Source organism: Saccoglossus kowalevskii, chromosome 8 (assembly GCF_978046115.1).
Source record: "Saccoglossus kowalevskii chromosome 8, keSacKowa6.1, whole genome shotgun sequence".
NCBI classification, from domain to species: Eukaryota; Metazoa; Hemichordata; class Enteropneusta; family Harrimaniidae; genus Saccoglossus; species Saccoglossus kowalevskii.
The window spans coordinates 30,114,126-30,136,730 of NC_140648.1; the positions used below are offsets into that span (position 1 = coordinate 30,114,126).

Below are 22,605 nucleotides of genomic sequence, written 5' to 3' on the forward strand. Positions count from 1 at the left end.
GGCCAGTCAATAGGGATACATTGTTGCCCTTATGGCCAGTCAATAGGGATACATTGTTGCCCTCATGGCCAGTCAATAGGGATACATTGTTGCCCTTATGGCCTGTCAATAGGGATACATTGTTGCCCTTACGGCCAGTCAATAGGGATACATTGTTGCCCTTACGGCCAGTCAATAGGGATACATTGTTGCCCTTATGGCCAGTCAATAGGGATACATTGTTGCCCTTATGGCCAGTCAATAGGGATACATTGTTGCCCTTATGGCCAGTCAATAGGGATACATTGTTGCCCTTATGGCCAGTCAATAGGGATACATTGTTGCCCTTATGGCCAGTCAATAGGGATACATTGTTGCCCTTATGGCCAGTCAATAGGGATACATTGTTGCCCTTATGGCCAGTCAATAGGGATACATTGTTGCCCTTATGGCCAGTCAATAGGGATACATTGTTGCCCTTATGGCCAGTCAATAGGGATACATTGTTGCCCTTATGGCCAGGAACCTGCAGATTGTGGTATGCAGGCAATAACACCTCAGGGCTATACCAAATATCTAAAATGTTTTTATGAAGGGATTCCGCATATATGCACAAAGACAATACAGTAAGAATATCTACCAATGATCTAAACCACTTGAAGCTCAAAATGAATGTAAATTTGTGGCACTTTCTCTCTATGGACTTCTAACAGTCCGCCATCTTGGGAATACATTGTATTACGTAATAGTTTCATATTTGGAATTCACATTTCCTAATACAGTAGGTTACAGGTATCACAAAATAATGGCACGCTGTAACTTATGATGATAGGGTGACAACTGTATAGTTAAACTATTGATGTCACACTTGGTCATGTGACCTATTGTTTTATACTTTGTCTTCAGCCTCTGCATAGATTATTGGTTGCCATAGTTATTTCATAAGTATATCATTAACACTCAGTTTTAGTTCATGCATATGTAGATTATAGTAATTCACACACTTTTTTTTTGTATGTAAATTACTATGAATAAATAGTCAAGCATTTCTGAGCTTAGAGCTTGGCTAAGTGTCAAGGTTTTGAATTTTAGAGCTGAATTGGAGTTCTTCCTGAACTATAGAAAAATGTGAACAAGCTGGGTTTGTAACATATACTTTGGTATTGGGGGTCAGTACCTATAACCCCTACTCTATTAGAGATTTGGTTGGGATAGTCATACAAATAAAGACATTTGGAGAATACATTCACCATCACATGATACGTAATACAACACACTGAATATAGCTTTTTGTCTTTGGCTGCATGGCAGTCACAAGCTGCTGAACGTAAGCATGGGTGTTATACTCATGCAATTATCTGTATTAATTAGCTGTAAACTCACTTGTAATTTGCCAATGTTAGAAGTAGCTTCTTTTCTAGGGCTGGAAGATGCACTGTTACTTAAAGAGGAATCACTTGATGGGACTGAAGTTGACTATTAAAACAAATAATACAAAACTCCATGTTAGTTGCACACATATTATAAGTACTAAAACACTGGCAATAATTATATGGGAACCGTGCAATGGACATTTACTTACATTAGAAGACTGAGTAGGTGGTTTAATACTTGTAGTTGGCTTCCTTGGTTCTAGCACAGGAGATTTTCTACTGAATAAACCATCAGCATCATCTTCTCCGACATCAAAAAAAGGATCTTAGGAAAAATTATACCTGATTAGGGCTTGCTCCATGATTTGATAATTGTGAAATAAATTCAGAAGGTATTTTGTTTTTGTGTTTGATTTTAGTAGATCACAAGCCAGTTATGCTAAAACTGAAATAAGCGATGCTACAAGATCCATGTAATTCAGTACGCTCATTTCTATTACCCTGAACAAATACTTCCAAAAATCTCTTGCATTCTGTGATGCCAGATGATCACAATGAGTTTGACTGACGTGTACATACAATTAATGCAGAAATCGATCTTCACCACATATCAACATACATGAATATTAACGTGAATATTAACATGAATATTAACAAATACAAATACATATCTTATGTACTTAAAGATGAATTGACCAATCAAAACATATACCGGTACCCCATATATCTTCAACACATGTAGTCATGACAACAATTTACCTTTGTGTTGTACTGGTTCCTTCTTCTCCTTTGAGATTGGTGGTTTTACATCATCCTATTAAGCATATATACAGTGTAGATAGTTTTTAATAAATGACAAATGAATGAAACAAGGCGGTGGATTTCAATTGTGGTAATCATAGCACTTTGTATGATTTTGTTCAACTCTGATCAAGGATGATAGAAATATGGCTGTTGTCATGGTGACACATTATCAGTATGGCTGCTGTCATGGTGACATTTCATCAGTGAGTGATGAGACTTTTTTGGATGGACCACATTGTATCTGCATGTTTTCGGCAAGAGTAACTCAACAACTTCTGTGCAGAATGAAAATATTATTTTTGATAACTTTGAACCAAATGACAACAGGTCTTAATCAACATTTTGTTAAAAAAATGAATAAAATTATGCAGGTTTTAATTTGTGATAGGTTAAAAAAAATTGACTTTAAAGGATTTCTGATCAATATTTTTGTTTTCTCTGTACCTTCTGTCACCTCTGATAATAGACTACAGACTGAGTACATATCCCACAATGCAGTTGCGTCAATTCAAAAGTTTTACTTTGCTATACATTATTAGATGATAGAGTAATAATTTTATATGTGATTATTAATTACAATTATTATAACACTCGGGTCAAAGGTCAAGAACATTCTGTCTTAACCTAAACCTTTCTTTATAAAAACAGCAGCGTTCATTATAGTGACATTGGAATCACATGACTTCAAGATATAAAATAAAATAAAAATTGCAACAGAAGGTTTTTTCATGGTAATAGGTTTCAACTATCCACTTTAACAATATGCTGGGTAGAAGAACCCTTGATTTTTAAGTAAATAATGATATATGATTTTCTTTAAAGGAAAAGTCAAGACAAACAACATAATGACCCCTCAATTTACAGTTTTTTCATATCACTTTTAATTCTCTAGATATTCAACTTTTCATCAGTATTATGTAGTCAGCCATCTTGATTCTCAAGCAAAGGATTATGGGTAAAGTATGACATCATAGAATCATAGAATGATTTTTGACCTGCTACCATGAAAAGATTTTCTGTTGTCAAGTGCTAGAGCCCTGTCGCCCTCTATAGCCAGAAAATAACATCTAAAGCATGAAAGTATTCTTCTCAATTTAACATTATTAATATAAAATTAAATTAAATATGGTAATGAAAAACATGTATAGTAATACAAGGTTTGTGACACAAAAATAAAATCATAATACTAAACTAAAATGAAGCACTTCACATGGGATCTCTGTGTTGAGAGATGCATTAGCATTCATGTTCCAGGGCCATGCTAGTCTCTGATACATGTATGGTATATATAGAGTTGTAACAATATATAAAGGCTGTTACTCACAGGGGGTGACTTCTCCAATTTATCAGTTTTAATGTCCTTCTCAACTATCTTCTTCTTCACAGGTTTTTCAGGTTTTATTTTAGGCCCACCAAATAGTTCATCTTCTTCATCATCCTGCTCCAGAGGTGCCTTAATTTTTTCAGTTTTCGTAGTTTCTACTTTTTTCACAGTAAACATATCATCATCGTTTTCATTTCCAAGAATGTCAGTCGAAGACTCTGTTGTGGTAGCCCCTTTCACAGGGACAGTGTCAGGTATTTTATTTTTAGCTGGGGAGTCTTTTTTAATCTCTTTTCTGGGTTCTGCTTTTTTGGCAGCACCAAAAAGATCATCATCATCCTCAGTTCCGAAGAGAGACGATTGTTTTGTTTTTGTGGCAGGTTTCTGAACTTTCTGACTCGGTCTTGATTGTTTTACTTCCTTCTTCGGAGCAGCTTTTTTAGTGATGCTAAACAAGTCATCATCGTCATCATCATCACCAAACAATCCTTTAGCAGCAGGTTTAGGTTTGGTTTTCACAGCCTCTGTTTTCTTTAGAGATGACGCAACAGGCTATTAGTAAAATAAATAATGAGATATGTAAATTCAATAATAAATAAATAAATAAATAAATAAATTGCTTAATTTGAATACCATCACATATATTTCTAGAATATACTCTCTCAGTAGAAGCATTAACCAAAAATGTTTCAGGTAACCAGTACCTGTATCTGTTTATGGCCACTAGAGGGTGCTCACTTCCTGTTTCTAGCTGCATGCTGGGCAAATTGTTATGTATTATTATTTCATTTGCGAAATGTTGATGTATGGCCAGCAACCATTGACAGCCATTGTAAAAATAATAAAGTCCATATCAGTAGTCCTATGGAACTAAAATCATGCTTTGAACTGGTTGCTAAGACACCACTTATTTTACTAGACCCATTTCAGGCTGCGACAGACAGGGGCCAAAAAAACCTGCACTTGCAGCCAAATGTGTATATGTCATCAAACCATTAAAGTTAGATTGAAATAGACCCAGTCATCTCTGAGAACCAGTTACAGAACTGATACGATTAAATATTTAAGCCCATTTTACAGATAAACTGTTACGTAAAAAGGTGGTGTACTGATACTGTAACAGTTTGATGTAATTTATAATACCATGATGATTACAATTACACACCTTATCAGGACTCAGTGGACTTGAAGGACTAAACAGATCAATATCTGGTGCTTCCTCACTCCCTCCAAACAACACATCTTCATCAGCAAATAAACTCTTACTTTTACTTCGTGGTTTTCGCTGAAAAACAACACAACAGTCATCAAGTAAAGGACACTTGGTGAGAATAATAACATACTGTCCTTTTTTACATATGCACTACAGTGTTCATAATTACAAGCTTGCTTAATAGTATTGGTATTATATGTAAAATAATAATAATAATAATAATAATAATAATAACTCTATTTAATTACGCGCAACAATTCCAACACATGAAGATCAAAGGCGCTGATACAATAAACAATCAGTCAAATATTAAAAGCACATTTAAATAAGTGCGTTTTCAGTCTGGATTTAAAAATGTCTACTGAAGGACTAGAACGAACAGACAGAGGTAATTCATTAAAAAGTTTAGGACCTAAATTTTCAAAAGCACGGTCTTTGTATAACACCTTGGATTTTTTACTACACATCTGACGAGTTTTAATAAGAAACTTCGATTCAGATCTTAAACTACGACTCGGTACATAAAATTCGATTAATTCACATAGATAATTTGGGGCAAAACCATACAAAGATTTATACACTAGTAAAAGTAATTTGAAATTGATTCTTTGTACAACTGGTAACCAATGAAGTTTAATAAAAATGTCTGTAATGTGGTCATATTTTCGAGCACGAGTGACAAGGCGGGCTGCTGCATTTTGTACACGAATAAGAGGTTTTATCTTAGTTACAGGGAGACCAGACAATAATGAATTACAGCTGTCTAAGCGAGAAGATATGAAAGCATGTACCAACTTTTCAGTATCAGATTGGGATAATGATTTACGAATACGATTAATATTTCTTAGATGGGAATATCCAGATCTACAAATAGTAGAAATGTGTGTTTCCATAGATAGCTGCGAATCAAACAAGACACCTAAGTTTCTAGCACTTGACGAAGCACTAACCAATTCTTCACCAATTGCGATACTAGACAAAGGACACGAGTCTTGTGAGAATCTCCGAGACGACATGCACACAAATTCAGTTTTCGACACATTCAAAAGTAGGAAATTACAAGACATCCAATCGCTAACATCTTGAATACATGTCTGAAGTATCACCCGGGCGCGAATTTGATCATCTTCAGAAACCGATAAATAAATCTGTGTGTCATCGGCGTAAAAATGATATTTTACGCCGTGACGTCGCAATAACTCGCCCAATGGACGCATGTACATTGAGAACAATAATGGCCCTAAGACGGAGCCCTGTGGAACACCGGTTACTAATATAGACGTCATATCAGAAAATACATTTCCAATTTTCACTTTTTGAATGCGGTTACTCAAATATGCAAATGAGATAATATGGACACTTCCAAAGTTGAGTTGTTTAGGCATTTGATACACAACCTGTCTAGGCATTTGATATACAACCTGTCTAGGCATTTGATACACAACATGTCTAGGCATTTGATACACAACCTGTCTAGGCATTTGATGCACAACCTGTCTAGGCATTTGATACACAACCTGTCTAGGCATTTGATATACAACCTGTCTAGGCATTTGATACACAACATGTCTAGGCATTTGATACACAACCTGTCTAGGCATATCATACACAACCTGTCTAGGCATTTGATACACAACATGAATTACCACAGTGTATTTTGATACTTCATTTTATAATATCTTGTTTAATGTTATGGTGACGAATATTTGAAAACTAAAATCTCCAGAATCATTTTCTTGCACATACAAAATTACAAAGAGCCATGACATAAGTATGCAAATTAGTCACATGTCCTTGTCATAATTTTCATGGCAAACTTGTGATGCAGTGTATCCATGCCGTATTTTCATGGCCGCAGGATACGCATTATTCTTAAATGTAACTTCCATACTCAATAAACGCCATGGTGAGACTATGATGTTCTGTCATATTATTAAATGACACATGTGTACAGTACTACAGTAGCGTAATTATTCAACCGTGTAGTGGGAAATATCACTGCTGATAAAGATCATCTCAATCTTTACAACTATACAAAACAGTGATACAGTAATGTTATATGAGATTTTTATGTTGCATTGACGCTAGATATCAGCAATTCTGATTCCGTAATACTCTGCGGGTCTTCAAAACTATCAAGTATCATAACCTTAATTTATGCTGTATAATTAGCATAAATACATTATTCGTAAATATACTTCCAGAAAAATACAATTTCCCAGGCTGTTTGATAATAAGTATAGCTCATGTAATGAAAGAGAGCTGGGTAGATATTCATGCTGTAGCTTTTCTCAACCAACAACATGGAATGTTGATCTCACAGTACTTTGAAAATTAACATATATTTTGATGACACAATCTGAAAATATAGCGTCACTATTGTAAGCTTTCCAAGATATTTGTGAACCATTAATAATAATGTCAAGATATCAAGCACCAGAAAATATCCATTAATCAGATATTTACACAAGAAATGTTTGTTTTATATTTAAGAGCAAACCAACAGTGCCTTCACCACACACAACTTCATCAGGGTTAATCAGGGTTAAACTTAATACAAGTATCCCTGACATGTTAACACACAAAATACAAAAATACCTGTTGTTCTTTCTCTTGAATTGGTTCTTTTTTGCTTGTTGAAAATAATCCATCACTATCAGCATCATTTTCATCTTCATCACCTCCAAATAAACTCAGAGTTGTAGGAGGCTTTTTCTTTATTGCTGGTTCAGGCTAAAATTAGAAATTCACAGTTACTAAAATGTTGTATTACAATCGGTGGTATAAAACCCCTTAAAACGATATTTGTAACGAGATATCACTGTGAAACACTGACTCAATCAAGAAGAGATTTCATGATTTACTTATTTCGCCATCTTAAACTACACCAATTGCACTAGTTCTGAAATATCAATACATGGTGATTAGGTGGAATCTAACACAATTTTAAAAGTATGAATTCTGACACAGCAAATAAAATAGTCCCACAAATGTCAACAGGGAAAGTTGTGATCAGGTAGAAATGGTGTGGCATTCAATGTTGCATTATTATCAGAAACCAACTAAATTGACGATAATCTGTGTGGTTGGCTAAGTACTGACCTGTGTGATTGGCTAAATACTGACCTGTGTGGTTGGCTAAGTACTGACCTGTGTGATTGGCTAAGTACTGATCTGTGTGTTTGGCTAAGTACTGACCTGTGCGATTGGCTAATTATTGACCTGTGTGGTTGGCTAAGTACTGACCTGTGTCGTTGGCTAAATACTGACCTGTGTGGTTGGCTAAGTACTGACCTGTGTGGCTGGCTAAGTACTGACCTGTGTGGTTGGCTAAGTAATGACCTGTGTGGTTGGCTAAGTACTGACCTGAGCGGTTGGCTAAATATTGACCTGTGTGGTTGGCTAAGTACTGACCTGTGTGGTTGGCTAAATACTGACCTGTGTGGCTGGCTAAGTACTGACCTGTGTGATTGGCTAAGTACTGACCTGTTTGGCTGGCTAAGTACTGACCTGTGTGGCTGGCTAAGTACTGACCTGTGTGATTGGCTAAGTACTGACCTGTTTGGCTGGCTAAGTACTGACCTGTGTGGCTGGCTAAGTACTGACCTGTGTGATTGGCTAAGTACTGACCTGTTTGGCTGGCTAAGTACTGACCTGTGTGGTTGGCTAAGTAATGACCTGTGCCGCTGGCTAAGTACTGACCTGTGTGGTTGGCTAAATACTGACCTGTGCAGTTGGCTAAGTATTGACCTGTGTGGTTGGCCAAGTACTGACCTGTGTGGTTGGCTAAATACTGACCTGTGCGGCTGGCTAAGTACTGACCTGTGTGATTGGTTAAGTACTGACCTGTTTGGCTGGCTAAGTACTGACCTGTGTGGCTGGCTAAGTACTGACCAGTGCAGTTGGCTAAGTACTGACCTGTGCGGTTGGCTAAATATTGACCTGTGTGGCTGGCTAAGTACTGACCTGTGTGGTTGGCTAAGTACTAACATGTGTGGTTGGTTAAATACCAACCTGTGTGGTTGGCTAAGTACTGACATATGTGGTTGTCTAAGTAATGACATGTGTGGTTGGCTAAATACTGACCTGTGCAGTGGGCTAAGTACCGACCTGTGCGGTGGGCTAAGTACTGACCTGTGTTGTTGGCTAAGTACTGACCTGTGCGGTGGGCTAAGTACCGACCTGTGCAGTGGGCTAAGTACTGACCTTTGTGGTGGGCTAAGTACTGACCTATGCGGTTGGCTAAGTACCGACCTGTGCGGTTGGCTAAGTACTGACCTATGCGGTGGGCTAAGTACTGACCTGTGCAGTGGGCTAAGTACTGACCTGTGCGGTGGGCTAAGTACTGACCTATGCGGTTGGCTAAGTACTGACATATGCGGTGGGCTAAGTACTGACCTGTGCGGTGGGCTAAGTACTGACTTGTGCGGTTGGCTAAGTACTGACCTATGCGATGGGCTAAGTGCTGACCTGTGCAATGGGCTAAGTACTGACATGTGTGGTTGGCTAAATACTGACCTGTGCAATTGGCTAAGTACTGACCTGTGCGATGGGCTAAGTACTGACCTGTGCGATGGGCTAAGTACTGACCTGTGCGATGGGCTAAGTTCTGACCTGTGCGGTGGGCTAAGTACTGACCTGTGCGATGGGCTAAGTACTGACCTGTGCGATGGGCTAAGTTCTGACCTGTGCGGTAGGCTAAGTATTGACCTGTGCGGTGGGCTAAGTACTGACCTGTGCGGTGGGCTAAGTACTGACCTGTGCGATGGGCTAAGTACTGACCTGTGTTGTTGGTATCTCTGGCTCCTTTTCTTTAACAGTTGCTTTATCTGTGGATTCAGATTTAGATTCTCCAAACAGGTCAGCTCCTCCAAATATGGAAACTCCACCAACTGGTTTCTTTTTTACACTAGAAATTAGTTCAACATTAGTTAGTACCATATTTGCTCTATTGAAAATGTACATTCACCAAAAACTGCATATTGCATCATTAAAATATGTCTGTAATTCATGTAAGCACATATGCTAAATAAAGACAAGCAGCCTATCGGCTGAGATAGCTCCGCTGTTAGCAATGCACATTTCAATTAAAGAACTGAAGACATCATTAGAAAATGAACAATATGAATAGTATCAAAGCAAACGGACTTACAGTTTTTAACAAGAAGTCGAAAATATCACTTTTTACCAAAAATTACAAAAATATTCACCAAAATAAATTAATTAGAGAATTGAAGACATCATCACAAAACGAACAAATCTGAGAGAGGTCCACATGTAGTACCTATATATGTAATATCAAAGCAATCGGACTTACAGTTTTCAACAAGAAGTCGAAAATATCACTTTTTACCAAAAATGACAAAAATATTCACCAAAATTAGAGAATTGAAGATATCATCACAAAATGAACAAATCTGAGAGAGGTCCACATGTAGTACCTATATATGTAATATCAAAGCAATCGGACTTGCGGTTTTTAACAAGAAGTCAAAAATATCACTTTTTACCAAAAATGACAAAAATATTCACCAAAATTAGAGAATTGAAGATATCATCACGAAATAAACAAATCTGAGAGAGGTCCACATGTAGTACCTATATATGTAGTATCAAAGCAATTGGACTTGCGGTTTTTAACAAGAAGTCGAAAATATCACTTTTCACCAAAAAATGACAAAAATATTCACCAAAAATAGAGAATTAAAGATATCATTACAAAATGAACAAATCTGAGAGAGGTCCACATGTAGTACCTATATATGTAATATCAAAGCATTTGCACTTGCGGTTTTTTACAAGAAGTCGAAAATATCAGTTTTTACCAAAAATGACAAAAATATTCACCAAAATTAGAGAATTAAAGATATCATTACAAAATGAACAAATCTGAGAGAGGTCCACATGTAGTACCTATATATGTAATATCAAAGCAATTGCACTTGTGGTTTTTAACAAGAAGTCGAAAATATCAGTTTTTACCAAAAATGACAAAAATATTCACCAAAATTAGAGAATTGAAGATATCATTACAAAATGAACAAATCTGAGAGAGGTCCACATGTAGTACCTATATATGTAATATCAAAGCAATTGCACTTGCGGTTTTTAACAAGAAGTCGAAAATATCAGTTTTTACCAAAAATGACAAAAATATTCACCAAAATTAGAGAATTGAAGATATCATCACGAAATTAACAAATCTGAGAGAGGTCCACATGTAGTACCTATATATGTAATATCAAAGCAATCGGACTTACAGTTTTCAACAAGAAGTCGAAAATATCACTTTTTACCAAAAATGACAAAAATATTCACCAAAATTAGAGAATTGAAGATATCATCACAAAATGAACAAATCTGAGAGAGATCCACATGTAGTACCTATATATGTAATATCAAAGCAATCGGACTTGCGGTTTTTAACAAGAAGTCAAAAATATCACTTTTTACCAAAAATGACAAAAATATTCACCAAAATTAGAGAATTGAAGATATCATCACGAAATAAACAAATCTGAGAGAGGTCCACATGTAGTACCTATATATGTAGTATCAAAGCAATTGGACTTGCGGTTTTTAACAAGAAGTCGAAAATATCACTTTTCACCAAAAAATGACAAAAATATTCACCAAAAATAGAGAATTAAAGATATCATTACAAAATGAACAAATCTGAGAGAGGTCCACATGTAGTACCTATATATGTAATATCAAAGCATTTGCACTTGTGGTTTTTTACAAGAAGTCGAAAATATCAGTTTTTACCAAAAATGACAAAAATATTCACCAAAATTAGAGAATTAAAGATATCATTACAAAATGAACAAATCTGAGAGAGGTCCACATGTAGTACCTATATATGTAATATCAAAGCAATTGCACTTGTGGTTTTTAACAAGAAGTCGAAAATATCAGTTTTTACCAAAAATGACAAAAATATTCACCAAAATTAGAGAATTAAAGATATCATTACAAAATGAACAAATCTGAGAGAGGTCCACATGTAGTACCTATATATGTAATATCAAAGCAATTGCACTTGCGGTTTTTAACAAGAAGTCGAAAATATCAGTTTTTACCAAAAATGACAAAAATATTCACCAAAATTAGAGAATTGAAGATATCATCACGAAATTAACAAATCTGAGAGAGGTCCACATGTAGTACCTATATATGTAATATCAAAGCAATTGCACTTGCGGTTTTTAACAAGAAGTCGAAAATATCAGTTTTTACCAAAAATGACAAAAATATTCACCAAAATTAGAGAATTGAAGATATCATCACGAAATTAACAAATCTGAGAGAGGTCCACATGTAGTACCTATATATGTAATATCAAAGCAATCGGACTTACAGTTTTCAACAAGAAGTCGAAAATATCACTTTTTACCAAAAATGACAAAAATATTCACCAAAATTAGAGAATTGAAGATATCATCACAAAATGAACAAATCTGAGAGAGATCCACATGTAGTACCTATATATGTAATATCAAAGCAATCGGACTTGCGGTTTTTAACAAGAAGTCAAAAATATCACTTTTTACCAAAAATGACAAAAATATTCACCAAAATTAGAGAATTGAAGACATCATCACGAAATAAACAAATCTGAGAGAGGTCCACATGTAGTACCTATATATGTAGTATCAAAGCAATTGGACTTGCGGTTTTTAACAAGAAGTCGAAAATATCACTTTTCACCAAAAAATGACAAAAATATTCACCAAAAATAGAGAATTAAAGATATCATTACAAAATGAACAAATCTGAGAGAGGTCCACATGTAGTACCTATATATGTAATATCAAAGCATTTGCACTTGTGGTTTTTTACAAGAAGTCGAAAATATCAGTTTTTACCAAAAATGACAAAAATATTCACCAAAATTAGAGAATTAAAGATATCATTACAAAATGAACAAATCTGAGAGAGGTCCACATGTAGTACCTATATATGTAATATCAAAGCAATTGCACTTGTGGTTTTTAACAAGAAGTCGAAAATATCAGTTTTTACCAAAAATGACAAAAATATTCACCAAAATTAGAGAATTAAAGATATCATTACAAAATGAACAAATCTGAGAGAGGTCCACATGTAGTACCTATATATGTAATATCAAAGCAATTGCACTTGCGGTTTTTAACAAGAAGTCGAAAATATCAGTTTTTACCAAAAATGACAAAAATATTCACCAAAATTAGAGAATTGAAGATATCATCACGAAATTAACAAATCTGAGAGAGGTCCACATGTAGTACCTATATATGTAATATCAAAGCAATTGCACTTGCGGTTTTTAACAAGAAGTCGAAAATATCAGTTTTTACCAAAAATGACAAAAATATTCACCAAAATTAGAGAATTAAAGATATCAACATGAAATGAACAAACCTAAGAGAGGTCTACCCAAGGTACATATACACCAAGTATCAAAGCATTTAGGCTTGTAGTTTTCAAGAAGAAGTCGAAAAAGTAAAACATTGACACGGACGACGACGACGGATGACGACGACGGACGACGACGGACAATCACTCATATGATAAGCTCCGCTCGACAAAGTCGACAGCGGAGCTAAAAATACGGTACAGCTTGTATCAACTCTTTGTTACTCATTTGAATGAACTGGTCGTATTTAAAATACGTAAGTACATGTAAGTAAATAAGTAAGTAGTCCAATTATTTCCCAACTACATCATGTTTTTGTTTCTCGTTCACTAATTAGAATTTGGCAAATCTCAATATTTAAAATGGACGACCACAGAGCGAAACAATTAATACTTATGCTGTTAATGTTATTTACATTACAAAAGCATTTTATAATGAGAGAGCATTAGGGAAGAGTAGGAAATCGAACGGGCGGTTCACCGCGGTAATCACCGCGGCTCTCCGCGGTACACCGGGGAGAGCCGCGGACTGCTTATAATTAGGGGTCTCTACCGCGGTGGCCACCGATACCGGTTGCAACCGCGGTCGTAGGAAAGGTGTGAAATACGTACTTAACAGTTTCCTTTGTGATTCCATGAGTCTTTGTTTCAAATAGCTGTTTTTAAATCGAGCAGGTTACGAGCATCGCTGGCATGGAAATACTAAGCATATACATGTAGTAATATTATCGGCCCACGTATTTTATTAATATAAAAATAAATAAGTCCAATGCTGTATACGAATTGTTGTTGCGTGAAACAATGTTGTATTTTATGCATGTATTTATCACCAATTCCAGTAGTAAAAGTCGTAACTTTCGAAGGTACGAGTATTATGACTCGTCCATACATTTCACTTACGTTTGTTACACTTGAATAAAGTCTACCACATGAAAAGAATGTTATTTACGAAGTTTTAAATAGCCGAGCCTTCCTGATTCGAGCCTCTTGTTGATTTGACAACGGTGGGTATCATTAATATTTATTCTTTGCCTGTATCGCATTCCAGACAAAAAGTTCAAGATCGGTAAACAAGAAATGAACGAACTAAAATGTCTCCTGTGTTTCACGTGCGACATGATTATTAAAAAAAAAACAGAGTTAAGCGGTCATGTACGTTCTATAAATCTAACCTTGCACACATAATCTTGTATTGACGTGTTGTTTTTTTTGGGTCAAAAACGACGTTGCCTTTCAGTTAACTCTTCGCGAGTTTACCGATTTTTTGAACAAATGTTAAGTATTAAACTATATCGTTTTGCGTCAAACTGGGTGGCCCGAATTTAAATGTCAGTGCATGAACTCATTGAGGTCATTGCCCATTGCCGCACGTAATTCAAACACGTGGTTATTAGAGTTCAGTCGAAATGTATGTGAATAATGCGATCGAAGTGCGCTGCGAGTTTATTATAGAAAAATTTAACATTACGCATGATATTGTATGTTATTGTATGGTTAATATTACATATTCACTTTATTTCGAATAAAATAATTCACCGATGAGTCACAAGTATTTAAAATATTTTCTCGACTTTCGTTAGACACCTGACACCGGGACCTGACTATCTTTTTCAATGATTTACTAGTAAATGCGCCCATGTTTATATTTGCGTAATAATTACAACGCATTATCAAGTCGGTAATATTGAAATATTCACAGACCCAATAGCCCGGGTTAGTGTCCCAACAATAATAAAAATAACTTAGTTTGCGTAATTATTATAAAAGTAATACATTGCAAAGTTGAAATATTTAGAGCCCGTCCAATACTGTAAACATATTTGCGTTATTAGAAAAGCAGCACACTAAGTAAACGATGTTGAAATATTCAAAGCCAATATAGAGTTGGATACAAGTTGTGTTATTACAGTACCGCCGGATATGATAACAAATTTACGAGATCGAAGCGCGGACCAAGAAAGAAAAAGGTTGCTAAGGTAACGCGCCAGTTCAGTGCGTGACTTGGGGGTCAAACTTCGGTCAACACGCACTTGATGTCAGCATCGCCGCGTAGCAAGTTTCGCAACGTACTTGAAGTTCAATTGTGCCCCAAAATGATGTCAACGATCACTCAATTGTCGCAACGCATGTTGTACCAAGTCCATGATACACCCTGTTTCGACTTTGGCTTGCTTTTTCTTCTTAGCGCATGTTCTTGTTCACGTAAATGCGACCTCTCACCAATGTATTAAAACACTTTGAATTTATACTTATGCGTGATTATATTTGGTCTACGCGAAACATTAATCTTTCTAAACATTTTCTGAGACCATGCATGATATATATTCACAAAATAATGCGATCTTATTTTATATTACGTTGATCACTACGTCTTTCTGGATCGTTTTGTGATTTTATTCCAAAGCTCAGGCAAATAAAATAATGTGAACTATTATAGACTAGTTTCCTAGCTTTTGTGATCCTTTTAATTTCCCAGTTCTTTGTGTTCATTAATGGTCTTGACAATAAGTGTGAATTGCTGTGCGAGCCCACCGCACACGACCGCGGTAAACCGGGGTCATGGAATCTATGCATAAATTTGCATAAAATGCGGTCGACCGGCGAGCACCCACCACCACCGCGGTAATGACCGCGGTGCACCACCCGTTTGATTTCCTACTCTTCCCTTACATACTTACTTGTCTTAACAGTTTAAAATAAAATGAAAGACATACCTGTCTTTGGGTTTCTGTATTGTAGTAGAAAACAAATCATCTTCATCATCATCAAAAAGTACACTACTTGCAGCTTTCTTTGCCTAACAAAGAAAAGTTATCAATCAATGTGAGCAAAATGCAATTATATATTCACCTAAGCTAACATCAACATTTAATGTGTATCAGTTTTGGCTCAATCTTCATAAGCCTTTCAAACATTGTAGACCTAAGAAACTAGGACCACCAACTAAGCAAGCTGTTTCTGTTTCCCTGACAATTGTTATTAAAAGTCTGTGACACCTGAGAGTGAATGCCTGCAAAGTAGCAGACTTCATTTAAACTTGTAAAAACACTTAAATGATAAAATGTGTTTTGTCTACCTCATAAATTGTGGGACCAATGGATAATTTTTTCACCAGGCAAGTTGAAAGAACAACCTTCACATAATTTGCAGTCCTTGTAAGAAACGTTGTGTGTGCGATTGGACTAATTCACATCTTGAACAATTTTGTTATTACGCAGGCATAGAGCACAATTACAGATTAGCAATGAGGATAGGTTTTAACAGCTGATTCCAGAGCAATGCTGGAGGGACTGGGCTTGTAGCACTTTGTTCATTTTTTAAAATCTTGCTCTAAGAAACGTTGTGACGCTAATTCATATGGTTCTCATAATTTTAAGGATAGATGCAGTTTGTAATACCGGTAGTGTTTTTTTTAATTTTCACTTTTTATACTGAACACTGCATTATTTTATATTGTGTAATACAAATGATAGCTATCACACACCTTTGTATCATTCTTAGTTTGCTGTCTTCTTGGCGTCGATTTTGTAGATGAGGATGTACTAAATAAATCATCATCATCGTCATCATCATCAAATATGTCACTTGCTGTCTTCTTGGTTTTACTGAAATAGACAAGAAAAATTTAAGTATGCGAAAGATGGGTGAGAGACGGAGGAGAGTAATTCTCATCTCAGATGTAAGTTTTCCATTATTACAGGTCACTGTGAATTGATGTCGGAGTTTATATATCCATCACCAACAAGCCATACATGGCACAGTCCCGGTTAGTTATCAAATTTAAGATATATAGTTTTGTTTATAGTAATATAGCTGGAATATAACCATGTCAGGAATATGATTTTTAACATTAAAATGATTGACATTTGTATCTGATCGTCAGACAAGTACTTGTCCATATTGAGAGATATTGCTCTGGAACAGCATTCAAAATCAGCCATTTTGAATACGTGTATATTATATAACATGATGTATAACGAATATATAAAATTTGAATATAATCAGTCAAACATTTAAGAGATATGGCTCTAGAAACCCAATCATTAAAGCAAAATGGCCGTCAGTCAGCCATTTTAAATCCAATCTGAAAAATAAAATGACGTGCATCAGAAACCTGTAATGTCTAATGTATGTACCATGTTTGAACGAAATCCATCCATAAATGCCAGAAATCATTGATATATGATGATTTTTTAGCACAAAAATGACCATCATTCGGAATAGGATCGTCAAACCAATATATTTCTTTATCTATGACATGATGTATAATGAATATTAAAAATTTTAATATAATCAGTCAAAAGAAGTTGGAGATATGGGTCCAGGAGCCCATTCATTAAAACAAAATGGCCACCAGACAGCCATTTTGAATCCGATCTGAAAAAATAAATGGTGTGCATCAGGAACCTGTAATGTCTAATATATGTACCAAGTTTGAACAAAATCCATCCATAAATGCCAGAAATGCTTGATATTTGATGATTTTTTTAGCACAAAAATGGCCACCATTTCGCCATTTTGAATAGGATCGTCAAACCAATATATCTGTCTATTTATGACATGATGTATAATGAATATTTAAAATTTGAACATAATCAGTGAAAGCAAATTAGACATATGGCATGAGAACCACATTCATTCGGCCATTTTGAATCTTATCTGAAAAACAAAATTATTTGCATCAAGGTCCCATAATGTCTAATGTATATACCAAGTTTAAACAAAATCCGTCTGTAAACAGCCGAGAAAAGCTTGATTTTTAGGATTTTCTAGAACAAAAATGGCCGATATTCAGCCATCTTGAATCAGATCGTGAAACAAAATGATGTGCATCAAGGTCCTATAATGTCTAATGTATATTTGAACAAAATCCATCTGTAAACAGCCGAAAAATGCTTGATTTTGATGATTTTTAGCACAAAAATGGCTGCCATTCGACCATCTTGAATCAGATCGTGAAACAAATTGACGTGCATATGTATAATATCATGTATGATGTATGTGTGAAGTTTGATTGTGATTGGTCCAGGCATTTCTAAGATACAGGTCCGGACGCACGCAGACGCACGCACGCATGCACAGACACACGGAGGTCAAAACATAAGTCCCCGTTTTCGGACTGCGTCCGAACGGGGACTAAAAACAATGTAATTTAGCATTTGCGATAATTACAATTGTTCTTAAATGATTTGCATACATTCAAAACATGTCTTTTCTTTGATTACATGAACTCAAACTGTCATGAAGAAAAAAAATTGGCTTTTGGCTGGTAAGCAGGCAGGCAAAATGTACAATTATACCAATAATATGAATATCATATATTGCAAAGTATCAGATTTCACACATTTATTGCCATTTTGTATACTTTATGATATTAACATGATAACCTCATATACCTGTATACTAATCATCTATGGTGCATGAGAATATGCAAAAAACTGAACTTAGCATCTATGATAACTCACATTTCCCATTCAACACCAAGAACTCAAAATCTGAAACTTGTTTTGAAAAAATTAATTATATTTCAATTAAGTTCTTAAATTAATACAAACCTCAGAATCATTTTATTGAAGCAGCGTACATCATCACCGATGACAAATTAGAGAAAATGAGGTAAGGACACTGCTATAGTTACAGTAACATGACTAACCTTTGTGTACTGGTAAGTGGAGGCGGAGAAAATAATTTATCATCAAGATCACCATCATCTGTAAATAAAGCTCCTGAAGACGGCGCTTTCTTTGAACTTGGTTTGACTTTAGCAGTTTCTTTCTTGTCTGGTTTAACAGGAGCTTCAGCTTTTTTCTTTTCACCAAGTGGATCAGAATCACCGAATACAGACACACCACCAACAGGCTGAGAAAAAAAGAACAACAATATTAACATCATCTGGGAAACTGATAGAATTTTAATTCATTAGTACATAATTAAACCAAAAAAAATCACAATTAGCACAGGGGAGAATGACATTTGACAGTTATTTTGTATCAGATTGACTGATGAATGACTTCATTTGAAATGTAGAATTGCAGTACAATTTGAAATAGAACAATCTCATTGTCAATATTAACACATTACAAAATAAGTGTAATTAGTAATTCATGATGAGAATACTCATACTGCATTCATGAAAATATTTGGACCAAGACATGGTGTTCTGTCATATAATATTATTGAGTTTAGAGTTATAAAAACTTTTTCTAACCTTTTTCTTTTTCTCCTCCGTTTTTTGTGCAGGAACTTCTTTTGGTGGCATCTGTGAAAAGAGATCATCCCCTTCTTCAGCATCATTATCATCGTCATCTCCAAACAAATCAATTTGCTTCTTGGCTGTCACAGAAAAGAACAATAGACAACATTAAATGTCAAATAGGATGTTTAGTGAAAAGAAAACAATGACAAATACACATACATACACACATACACATTAAACATTGTGTAGAGATCAGTAAATTGGATCACCACAAGAACAGAGAACTATTCACCTTTTTTTGAAGTAGTTTTCATTGGAGGAGGTGCAAAGAGATCATCTTCCTCCTCATTATCATCAAACAGCCCTCCACTCAATGATTTGGGTTGGGGTTTTGTTGATGTTATAGTTTTAGCAGCAGGTTCTACAGCCTGTAAAAAAATGTGAAAGTCACGATAAAGTAGAAAATCACAATAAAGCTAATAACAAATTCCTGACATTTATTTTGATTGTTCCCTACAAATTATTATATGTATTAATGATACCAACTAATATTTTAAAATGGCAATATTTATATACATCATGGTTCATATTTATATACATCATGGTTACTAAAACCCTGTGTATACATACACGCTGAATAGCATACAAACTAATTTTGGAAAATCTGCTGATGTCTGGAAAGTTGTTTCATTATATTATTTATATGGGGGGATAGGATCCATTCAATTCCAATTGGTGTAGGGAAGTATCTAAATATTATTTTAAATGTTAGGTTTTTCCGCCACCAAATTAATGTACATACCAGTAAATATTGAATTGATACTCTAGGTCACATAAATATTATACCCCGGTAATAACAAATGACCTCTTCTGATCATCAACAGTTTTACCTCATCATCATTATCATTATCATCATCATCATCATCTTGTTTTTTGGAGGTGGAAAACATATCATCAGTTCCAGAACCAAATAGTGACACAGCTCCTGCTGGAACTTTCCTCCCAGATTTGGTTAATGCAGAATCCTTTTTCGTTTTCTTTGATTCTAAAAAGCAAACCAAGATGTGTCATGAAATGAATGCCTGTCATTATGTAACACATTAGGTATAATTTATTTGTAAAGTTTGATTGTAATCAGTCAATAGCATGTCAGGGATATGACTCTGGAACAGCATTCATTAACATAAAATGTCTATCAGACGGTCATTTTAAATTCAATATAAAAAAATAAATGGTGTCGTCAAGGTCAATGCGTGAACCAAATTTGAATGATATCTGTTCGTGTATGACCAAGATCCATGTATGGGATGACAGAAAGGCTTTTCTAAAAACCAATTTTAACCAAAGAATTTTAAATATAGCAAAACTTACCAGTTGGTTTTTCTTCTTCAGTTTTTTCTTTTTTCACGGGATCTTTGTTCCTTAGAGTCGGCTCACCAAACAGCCCCCCCTGCAAATAACATAAGTTAATAAATTAAGAGGTGCTTACAACAATGATAAAATTATCAAAGTACTGTGGACTACTTTATTTTAGCTGAGATTTATTTCCCTAATTCACAGGGGCTTGTAATGTTATGTTTGGTTGGCACTGTGCTCTTTCCATAATGAATTATTTCAAAGTTTCATGAACAAAGTTGAAAATGAATAAAACTTTCATACATGTACACAAATAAAGTGTTCTTTTGAAGCTCATGTCAATTTATGACGTACTTAAGATCAAATTATATATTATTTATTTTCTTATGAAAATTATGAATTGCATTCGCTTCCAACTTCTTTATGGAACGGCCTTAATGTCAATCAAAACAAACATTGTGCTACAAGCTTCTGTGAAATCCGCAAAAATAAATTCCCAAAGTTAGTAGTCCCTGATGTTTTCTGGTAAAAGAATATGAATAAATCTCACCTCATCAACGTCATCAAAGAGTCCTCCACCACTGCTAAATTTCCCTTGCCTTCCAAATGGCGAGTCATCATCTTCCTCCAAATCATCATCCATAGGAGGAGGTCCAAACAAATCTGTGGTGAATTATAATTGTAACAATTTAACATATTTTTATTTATTTTTCTCTATAATTCTCTTTGTAAATTTTGAAACAAATTAACATAATTTTAAAACAACTGAACATACATGTAATTTAACAACAACTGAAAAATTTTCTAACATGCTGTGTTTAATGATGTCTACTGTGGAAGGCATTCATTTTTTCATATGTGTACATAAACTTCACTAGTTCAATACCACCACCCCCTCACAAATACATGCAAGAAAATTGTGAATGAAGTAAAAAAGTCAAATTTACCATCATCCTTTTCTTCTTTCACTTTGACCTTTTTAGATTTTTTGTCTTTCTTTTTCCTGTTCTTTTTGTGAGATTCTCTACTAGATGTCGTTTCAGACCTCTCTCTTCTTACTGAATCTTCCATCCCTTCATCTTCTTCATCCGATGCATCTCGTGGACCTGGGGCTCCTATCTTACTTGCTAATTCAGCAGCAAAACCACCTCCCTTCTGGAAAATTACAATTATAATACAGAAGCATTACATTTGTAGTAAAGATTGAGGAATTTTCAATCATAAAACTGAAATTGAAAAAAATCTTGCTATTTAGCTGAGAAACATTTCACGTCAAACAAATGAAAAACTGCTTGCTAGATTCCATTACATTGAGTTTTTGACTGTAATTCTCCTCTTCAGAATCATCCGCATCGGATGCTGAATGTTTGCCAACATTAGGGCTGAATAAATCATCTTCTTCATCGTCCTCCTCGGATGAATCACTCTATTAGAAAAGCAATTAATTATTATAAATAGTTAAAAATTACAAACTAATAAATGTGTGCATATTTCATACAAAGTTGTGTAAATTGTTATTGGTTTTCATTGAATCTTTTTATTAAATATGTTGTACGTCCAATCAGAGATCACTCAAAACCTTCCCAATATGCAACACCAATGAGAAACAAGACTGACCTTTCTGGACACTTTAGATCTGGTTCTAACTCCAGTCGATGAGTCTTCTGATTCACTTTCACTTTCGCTTTCTTCAGACTACAACAAAATAATTTTCCTTTTATGGATATATACATGCACATTACTGGGATTAGTCAATCCCTTGACCTTTAACACCTTGAGCGATAAAGCCAAATTTTGATAAAATGTCTTGTGTGAAAGCTAAAATGAAGTACAACGATTTCATGCTATCATATCACCCTGGCCTACCTCTGTCTCTGACACATTACCCTGGCCTACCTCTGTCTCTGACGCATTACCCTGGCCTACCTCTGTCTCTGACGCATTACCCTGGCCTACCTCTGTC

At 35.1% G+C, this 22,605-nt stretch overlaps 1 protein-coding gene across 2 annotated transcripts in view; it reads right to left on the reverse strand.

Annotated features, from left to right (window-relative positions):
- The window catches only part of LOC100375570 (uncharacterized), a 45,794-nt gene that overhangs the window by 11,756 nt on the left and 11,433 nt on the right, over positions 1-22,605 (reverse strand). For both annotated transcript variants that reach the window (XM_085502478.1, XM_085502476.1), the window contains exons 8-25: positions 22,260-22,337; positions 21,952-22,068; positions 21,590-21,797; positions 21,193-21,305; positions 20,658-20,736; positions 20,177-20,331; positions 19,579-19,714; positions 19,299-19,423; positions 18,744-18,949; positions 16,575-16,695; positions 15,805-15,887; positions 9,476-9,602; positions 7,292-7,426; positions 4,646-4,765; positions 3,481-4,032; positions 2,112-2,166; positions 1,562-1,677; positions 1,363-1,455 (exon numbers count right to left, since the gene is read on the reverse strand). In XM_085502478.1, coding sequence (XP_085358604.1) covers positions 1,363-1,455; positions 1,562-1,677; positions 2,112-2,166; positions 3,481-4,032; positions 4,646-4,765; positions 7,292-7,426; positions 9,476-9,602; positions 15,805-15,887; positions 16,575-16,695; positions 18,744-18,949; positions 19,299-19,423; positions 19,579-19,714; positions 20,177-20,331; positions 20,658-20,736; positions 21,193-21,305; positions 21,590-21,797; positions 21,952-22,068; positions 22,260-22,337 — 2,619 coding nt within the window. The remainder of the gene's footprint in view (positions 1-1,362; positions 1,456-1,561; positions 1,678-2,111; positions 2,167-3,480; positions 4,033-4,645; positions 4,766-7,291; positions 7,427-9,475; positions 9,603-15,804; positions 15,888-16,574; positions 16,696-18,743; positions 18,950-19,298; positions 19,424-19,578; positions 19,715-20,176; positions 20,332-20,657; positions 20,737-21,192; positions 21,306-21,589; positions 21,798-21,951; positions 22,069-22,259; positions 22,338-22,605) is intronic.